Source organism: Asparagus officinalis, chromosome 7 (assembly GCF_001876935.1).
Source record: "Asparagus officinalis chromosome 7, Aspof.V1, whole genome shotgun sequence".
In the NCBI taxonomy this organism is placed as follows: Eukaryota; Viridiplantae; Streptophyta; class Magnoliopsida; order Asparagales; family Asparagaceae; genus Asparagus; species Asparagus officinalis.
This window is the reverse complement of record NC_033800.1, coordinates 93,983,665-93,992,590: the sequence shown is the minus strand read 5'-3', so window position 1 is coordinate 93,992,590 and position 8,926 is coordinate 93,983,665. Positions and strand designations below refer to the sequence as shown.

The 8,926-nt window shown below is 36.2% G+C and overlaps 1 protein-coding gene across 1 annotated transcript; it reads right to left on the bottom strand.

Moving 5' to 3' along the window:
* Nucleotides 834-7,680, bottom strand: LOC109850892 (isoaspartyl peptidase/L-asparaginase 1-like). Its single transcript, XM_020420977.1, has 4 exons — nt 7,513-7,680; nt 6,158-6,391; nt 4,848-4,934; nt 834-903 (listed from the first exon to the last, which is right to left on the bottom strand). The coding sequence occupies exons 1-4, from the start codon at nt 7,678-7,680 to the stop codon at nt 856-858; spliced, it is 537 nt and encodes a 178-aa protein (XP_020276566.1). The 3' UTR covers nt 834-855.

Genomic DNA, 8,926 nt, shown 5'->3' with positions numbered 1-8,926 from the left:
AGGAGAATCCTTCTCTAAATCAATATCGTCAGCCCAGGACACTCTCTTAGAGCCATTTAAAGAGAGAGGAGACTTACTAAGTTGTCTGATTTGAACTCCAATCATCTGAGGAGTTACAATAGCAGTTGTAGAATGAAGAATATCAACCATGGATCTCTTCTTATTCTCCCCCTTAAGGCCAGTAGAACCCATTATTGAGGAAGATCCTTCATCGTCATCAACGAAACTAACATCAAAATGATCCCTAGAGTCAGCCAAACTCGAATTAGCAGCTCTAAGGCCAATGTTAAAGATTTTTTCCCACTATTCTTCTTCTTTTTCGCCATTAGATCTCAGCGGAGGTGCACATTAGCAAGAAAAAAATCACCTGCAAAGTGTACCATCAGACCGCCCCTTCGTACCCAGTAAGTTACATTCTATCTTGTTCAATGCTTGAGTTGTCTCATGTTTGTAGTTTTTGAATTTGCTTTATATTAGAATATCTTGTCTTTTGTTTTCCTTGCGTATGCATAAGAGTATTTTTTTGACCTTCTATTCTGGTGGTAATGGAACTTTTTAAATATCCAAAAAAGGTGTATAGTTTTTTTTGGAAGTAAAAATAGGGGGTGGAACCAAAAGAAGATGTGGTCGGAGGGGAGCGGACCTTGTCGTCACCATCCAGGCCATAGCTGCTTTGTTTCCATCTATTCCAATAGGATCATAGCTAAAGAGATGAGAAGTATCAACTGGAAAGTTTGCTAATTTAATTACAAAAGACTTAGAAGATCACTGCAAAAGCTAGGGAGGTGGTAGATTAGAAGTTTTCTCCCTCTGCATCACCCCTACAGTCTTTGGCCAACTCCTTCAGTCCCAGATCTAAGGTTGCCTTGTGGAGAGCTGCTGTCTTTCTACTGCTTGATGCTCCTATCCAGAAAAGAGTGAAACGAGCTAGATTAGCGTGTTGGAGGATACATGAATATCATTGAAGACAAGGTTGTTTCTGCTGGTCCAGATCCACCAGTAGCAGCAAGGGAAGATGACCCTCCAAGAAAATTTAAGCTTCCTGTTAGACAAGTGGGTGTTCTTAACTGAGAAGAGAGAATTAATATCTTGTGGCCAGTTCCCTATCTGTTCATACTGGATAAGAATAGACCAAACTTGTCTGGTGATAGAGCAATTATTAAAGAAATGATCATGCGTTTCAACTTCGTTCTTGCATAGAGAGCAGATTTGTTCCCCGTTCCATCCTTGTTTTGAGAGATTATCTTTAGTGTTGAGCTTGTTTGTAATGACCGTAAAATTTAATACTAGTTAAAATAATTTTTTTCGTATTTTAAAAATATTAATTATGATTTTTAAAAGAGTATTTGTATTTTTCTTGATTTTCTAGAATTTTCCACTCTTTAAAGTCTAAATTTTATATTTATTTAAATAATTTTAATATTTATAAATTTATTTTGTGCGGTAAAAATTTCTAGAATTAATCTGTTGTGTTATCAGTACTATTACATATTATTTTAAATAATACGTTGTATTATTGTTACTATTACGTATTATTTCGTGTATTCTGTTGAATTATTAATTACGTATTATTTGTGTAAATTATTGTATTATTTTAATTATTGCGTATCAGCTGTCGTATTAGCACAACCGGTACGTTTTATCGCGTGGATAATTATTCCATAATTATTTGATTTTAAAATAAATAATTATATGTTTTATTAATTATTCTTATATAATTGTACAATTTATAGTATTATTTCTTCAGTTGCGTATCAGCGGTTGTTAATACAACTGGTATGTTTTAGTAGATAATTATTCCGTAATTAGTTTAATTTTTAAATACCCGTAATTATTTATTTTAATTATTTTTTGCTTTAAATACCTAACCCTAACCCTAATATTATATATGTATATAAATATCCCGTAACCAAAACCCTCTCCTGTTCACGAATACAGCCGCCACCAACATTATCTTTCTCTCTCCTGTCTATGCGCTCTCTCTCTCAGATCCCTGCAACCACCCACACCCCCCTCCCCCACAGCCCCTCCGACAGCCTCCTCCACCGTACCCTCTCTCTCCTCAACCCCCCTTCATCGCTCCGGCTACCCCGCTACTGAAAGTGTTATCTCCCACCCATTTGTCCACCCAAAATCTGCATGTATTGTCTGCACCTAGCTGCCAAATAACCTGGCTAAAGAAAGGGTCTTGTATAGAGTAAAGATCTTTAATCGGTTTTGATGCTGAAGCTTTAGGGGGGCTAGATATTGGGTTGAAAAAATTAGAGGAGTATATAGAGAAAAGACTTTACTGATGTAAGATTTTCTATCTAAAATTTTCCATATCCATTTAGATTGGAGAGTAGTGTTGAAAGATTGTAGGTTGATGACTCCTAATCCACCCTCACTCTTAGCAGTGCAAATTTTTCTCCAATTGACCAAGCATTTAGCTGATGTGGTCTGCTGATGACCACCCCATAGGAAGGATCTTTTGATTTTTATCTATAGCCTTGGTGAGCCGGTAGGGAGTTTAAAAATGATATATAGTATAGAAGGAGACAGGATAGAACTGAATTTATTAGAGTGAGTCTACCTCTAATTGACAAGGACTTGTTTTTCCATAACGTAAGTTTTCTGGAGAGGTAGACCATGGTAATGGAAAGGGATGGAACCAACTGCACAAGACAGAGAATTGGCCAGGTGAGCTCCCCTACAGGGAACTTTACCTAGGTAAAAGAGTTGAGTTTTGGACTGGTTGACATTAAGCCCTAATATATGACCGAATAAGAACAAAATGGTTTTGAGAGTAAAGATGTCACTGAGGGTTGCTTTGTAAAAATTAAGGGTGTCATCGGTGAATTGGAGGGTTCTGATATGGTTAAGCTCACCCTTGATATTCAGCTATGAGAGATCTCCTGCTTGAACACTATCTATAATCATTTTGTTAAGAGCATCAATAATTAATAGAAATAGTAAGGGAGAGAGGGGATCACCTTGTTTGAGTCCTCTGTGATATTTGAAGAAAGGTGTGGGGGAACCATTAACAAGAACAACTGATTTGGTAGATGATAGGATATAGTGAATCCAGTGGCACCAAATAGGACTGAAACCTCTGGCTTGAAGAAGGGAAAGCAGAAAGTTCGAGTGCAACAATCAAAAGCTTTGAAGAAGTTAAATTTTATGGTACACATATCTTTTTTGCCAGTAGAACAATGGTTGATCAACTCATGAGCGAGAAGGATGGGGTCAAGTGATGATTTGCCACTTTGGAAGGCAGACTAGGAATTATCTACCAAAGAGGGGATAAAGGGGCTGAGCCTGTTAGCTAAGATTTTAGAGAATATTTTCACTAAGCTGTTGATAAGGCTAATAGGTCTAAAGTCTGCAGGGTTGTCTGCCCCGTCCTTCTTGGGAATGAGACAGATGAAAGAGTAGTTGATGTTATGAAGAGGATAGACATTTGAATGCAAAGACTGAATGAAGGAGGTGATGTCATGATGGATAACCGACCAGAATTTCTGGCAAAAGAGGATAGGGAGACCATCAGGGCTTGAGGATTTGTCTGGGTGGAGGTCAAAAACTGCTTATTTGATTTCTTCCGCAGAGAAAGGAGAATCTAAGGGGGGTAGATCAATGGTAGAAGGTGAATATAACAAGTCCCAATTGATATTGAACCTAGAATCTGCATGGGATTTGAAAAAATTGGAGAAGTAGTAAAAGAAAGCTTGTTTGATTTCTGTTATAGAAGAAAGAATGATGTTATTGATAGAGAGGTGAGGGATGTGGTTAATTTTCCTATGGTGGGAAGCAGATTTGTGAAAGAATGCCGTATCGTTATCACCCTCTTTGAGCCATTGAATTCTAGATCTCAATTTCCAATAAATGAAGGGGGCTAAAGTGTAAAAAGCCTTTGCACTAAAACTGAAACTCTATGAAAAATTGTATCTCTTATGTAGCTACTCATCATGAATGTTTTGATAATTAAGAAATTGGTAAATTTGCTAAGAAGTTGGTTAAATGGAATATTGATACTTTATATCCTTTAATGTACAAGTTGGTGAAGTTGACACTAATCTTGCCCGTTGTAACAACAAGTGTTGAAAGAAGATTTTTGACAATAAAAATTATTAAGAATGACCTTAAAATAGAATGAGAGACGCGTACATGAATGGTTATTTGGTGTCTATATTGAAAAAGATATATTTTATAATATTAATTATGAAGACGTCATGAAAAGATTTCAAGAATTAAGGCAAGAAGAATATTGTTGTAAACACTATATTCTAATTTGAAAATCAATGTTGGAAGTCTTGCTAGTGATGTTTAGATAATAATGAATAACATATTTTTTTATGCATATTATCATATTTAGCTATTAATTTTTTTGGCCCCTCCTTCTCATAATTCCTAGGTCAGCCACTGCAGAGTGCTAAGGGCTTGACATGTGAGGGTATATTCTGCAACTATTGAGGATGTCAATGCTTTTTCCTCTTCCTCTTTGTTTAATTAAGGGAGCTCACTGGCCTTATTAACTTCCTAAGTTTTGTTATAACATATCATGCGTCGATAAGTTACAGAAAACAGAGACAGACTAATGATATATAAGCTACATAGCATGTTTGGATAACAATTCATACGTAAATCCTGGAACCCACTGCCCGGCGCATAACGAAAGGTAATACCTTTTTGTAATTGACAGAAATAATAAAAAAGCTACTGATTTTTAAGCTCGTGGTGAAAGTCACCTTTGTCAAATGATAGTACTGTCAATATTCGATTGTTAAGCAATATCAATAAAGTTAGATGCCATTATTTAGTGCACATTAAGGAAAGACGCAGAGGGATCAATTATCAGAGAAACTGCATACCTGCACTTGGTTGGCTTCCTTCGCTCTTCTTAGTCTTTCCACATTTTCGGATGTTATGAAATGACATGTATCTACAGTTTCAACACCCTGAGTAATTTAGATTTATTCCAATCAGTTAGAAGTTATGCGATAGCATAGCTAAAAACAGAAGAGGTTTTCCGATAAAATTGCACATGCTGAGATGAAGCCTTCAGACATTAATAAAAAGAGAGGAGGAAAACTACAGCAAAAAAAAGGTGAAATAACCGAGCTGTGTAATTTCAGGATCTATATTCTCAGTCCGCATAATCCTTTAACATTTAGCAGGTTTGGACACAACAAAAAAAAATATCCAACAGACAATAATGATTACTAAAGTATAAATCAGTCAAACCATTACATGTACGATAATTTGGATTTATTATTTTTCAGTCTCTGGGCATCTAACATTCAACAAACTATTCTTTTCTAACCAGCCCATAAATCTCATAAGCTAACAAGCATAGAGCGCATGGCTCGGAATACCTCAGAAAGTACCTGAACTGTGTATCCATTTAAAAAATAAAATTAGTTTTTTTATTTGTAGATATGCCTCACTCTAAATAAAATCTCAAAGATCCTCTTCCTGTCTTCCTAACCAAGAGCTATCCAAACAATAAAAAAAAATGTAAATGAAAAGGAGGAAGTACTATTTCTGCAACTTCTGTAAATATGTGAAACAAACAAAAACAGTACTACTTACATTACTTCCTACTTCATAATTTTTTAAGTTACTTCTTTGATTTACTTTTTAGTTAAGATACTTCTTGTCATTCAAATGGGCCCTTAGTTTAAATATGTCCAAATCTGATTGTAGTTTTTCCTAGCTTTTAAGTTTTGAAGACTAGCTTCTGATGTTTTTTTGTGGGTGAAGATAAAAATTTATGGTTTCATAAACTTTGAACTTTAACCAGAATGTCTAAAATTTTCAAGCTAAAATCTCAAATGATGAACTTCTCCAACATAATTCACCTACATTTCGTCTGTAGACTTTTTTCTCAAAAAGGAAAACATTGGAACAGAAATGTTGCATAATCCATAATATATCTTAACCAACATGATTCAGAGAATGGGAGGAATGCATGTGATAATGTGCAAATTACCAAGGTAAAGTTATAAAACTACTAAATCATAAATTCCATGCATGAAGCTCAATTTAATACTGCATTCATATCAGTTATTAAGAACCTAATTTATTTTCTATATCATGCAACCATAAATACGGTATTAGTAGATTCGAATTCTTAGGAAAGACAAATAAAGAGAAAAAAAGAAAAGAAAAGTAAACTAACTTGTTCCCTTGCAAAAGCCTCGGCACCATCAAATCCTAGGTAAATATGTTGGGTTTTCTCCATCACAAGTCGAGCAAGGGATACGGCATTAACAACTGTAGAAAGGCCAGAGACAGCTCCACACATTTTTGTTTTACCATCCATAATGCATGCTTCCATTTCAACTGTACCAGCATAAGTCAATACTGAACCTCTGCCTGCATTGAAGTGTGGACAGTTTTCTAATTCACGAACCTGCAAAGAATTCCAGTCAAAGGAATGTACAAAAGATCATGACAAGTAGCAGCTATTGATGTTCACGATATTGGCCTATGCTTTTCATGCTGTATTTAATTGAATCCCACATCCCCAAGATAATTAATCTAGCGAGGATGCCAAAACCTAAATGAGTAAGTATGTAAATTTAGTCCATATGGGAAATGTGCAAAGAGGTTTTCAGTATACAATAATTCCTCTGAACTCGAGAGTTATCTTTGGCAGCATTTTTAATTGAGAATAATGGAAAGGACGAAGCAATTTAGAAAACAAAAATGCCTCAGGGACCCCAATTAGGGGACCCAAGGGGGGACAGGTGAGGTGCCCCCCCTAACGCATGATGCACTGTTCATGAACAATGCATCATGCGTTAATGGATGGCACCTCACCTGTCCCCCCATTAGGTCCCCTATTTTGGACCCCTGTGGAGTCCCTGTAGTAGCACCCTAATATAACACAAAGCAGAAACTAGTTCCATTCGTGCAACAGTAAGAGTTGTCGCCGTGTGACCTTCATGTGATCTTGAAGGTCACGTGTTCAATTCGTGGAGACATCCTCTTCTGAAAAATGTAAGGTAAGACTCAATGGACTCAAAAGTGGCCCATCCGTTCCCGCACCCGTTCATATATAGCGGGAGCTTCATCCACCAGACTGCCCTTTTTTTAATTAGGTCACTTAGACGCTATAAACCAGTAGGCATATATCATCCCAAAAATTTTTCAAGATCCGCTACATTAATCCTATTTTCCCATTCAAATAAAAAGCATAGATGATTCCCTTAAATCTTATCAAAAGTGTCGTAAACCAGGCTGAACACGGTGTTGGTGGACATCATAGATGATCACTGATCTGTCTTAATTTCTGGATACCACTAAAAGGGTGTTCACAAAAAAAGCTCAGGATGTATATCTCCTTCTCATTAACTAATAAAGGGAAGAATGTAAGTGCAATTTAATTATCAATGACCCTTATATATAGGTGGAAGTCTCAATAAATAGATTAGATTAGATTGAACTTGTGAATATAATTCTGTAAATTAGATTAGATTGAAACTTAAACAATAAATAGAAAGAGGGAGAAATTAAGATGAAAAATAATACGACAAGCTCGACAACATCGAGTGGGGGCTTGTTGTCATTGAGAGCGGCAATGCCAAGATCAAGGCAGCGGCGGAGGGCTTCCTCTCTTGGGATCCTCTTCTCAGGAGGTAGCATCAAGGGAATGTCTCCGGCTCCACCGTGAAGAGCGATCGCCCATCCTTTTCCCATCTCTCTCTCTCTCTCTCTCTCTCTCTCTCTCTCTCTCTCTCTCATTAAACCTCACAACACAGATTCCCTTAATACCATATATAGGTAATAGTCTAAACTACGCATATACCAATCATGAGCTTATGCATGTCACCACTTGTCTCAGCTTCAGATAGTCACGTGTTGACGCTCATTCATTTATACCTCCGTATATATGCTAAATAAATTAGGTCTCCTTGATTAAGGTGACAGGTATTGTTATTTGTAATTCAGTTTATAGACTTGGTGGTTTTATTTGTAACTGTTCAAATAGTTTCTAATCACTAATCTTTTGTGACATTTTAGATTAAAAAGTAGTCGAAACACAGCAAGAAAAGCACAAGCTATATTCGTCATTCAGTTGGCACTTGAGAACTGAAAGAGGATGATCCGTACGGCTCAGAGAAGTATATTGTTTTATTAAATAAAATATATTTGATAAATTGCAAACATCGGTGATACGTCCGAGTGGTAAAGGAAACAGAGTCGAAATCTGTTGGTATTTTTGACTGCGCAGGTTTGAATCCTTCTGTTGACAATGTAAGCCCATTATTCATTTTTGCCATTTAATTCACAAACTATTGGGGATTCGAAACAATCAAATCGAACAATTGCCCTTTCGGATCTTGTGTTTGAGTGTAAAATAGTAGAAAAAAATCATAGTAATAAAAGATAAAAGCTTGCAGGAAAGTAAACAAGAAAGAACACACCAAATTTAACGAGGTTCAGCAATCGTGCCTACATCCTCGGAAGTCACACCACATAATTCTTTGATTAATATTAAAGAAGATTACAATGCCCACAAATAGGATCTAATCTCTCTGAGATCTCTCTAAAGAATTCTCTCAAAACACTATTTTCTGATGTTTAATCTCTTCTAAGGCGTTCCATATATATAGAAAACCTAAAACCAAAACAGATTAGGAATCCTAAAACCAAAAAATAAAACAGAGTAAGAATCCTAATAACCTGTTACCAAAGCAGATTAAGAATACTGTTATCAAAACAGATTAAGAATCATGTTACCAAAACAGATTAGGAAACCTACTATCCAACAATTTTTTGATTGCAGCTTTGAGTCTACATCCCTTAGACTAACAATTCTCCCACTTGGAGACCATAGCACAATCAACAAGCTCACTCGAACTCTTCCTTTTTCGTAAGCATCCTCTTACAAGAAAAAAAAATCCATTCTTTAGTCATCATCAACCCGACGATCCTCTTGGTG

Bases quoted from the DNA above. Each gene is read 5' to 3' on its own strand.
- LOC109850892 (XM_020420977.1), bottom strand. From the start codon at position 7,680: ATGGGAAAAGGATGGGCGATCGCTCTTCACGGTGGAGCCGGAGACATT. The intron at 6,392-7,512 runs GTATTATTTTTC...AATTCTTTGCAG, and splicing joins TCGATGTTGTCGAGCTTGTC to GTTCGTGAATTAGAAAACTG. The intron at 904-4,847 runs GTATGCAGTTTC...TTTTCTGGATAG, and splicing joins AGGAAGCCAACCAAGTGCAG to GAGCATCAAGCAGTAGAAAG.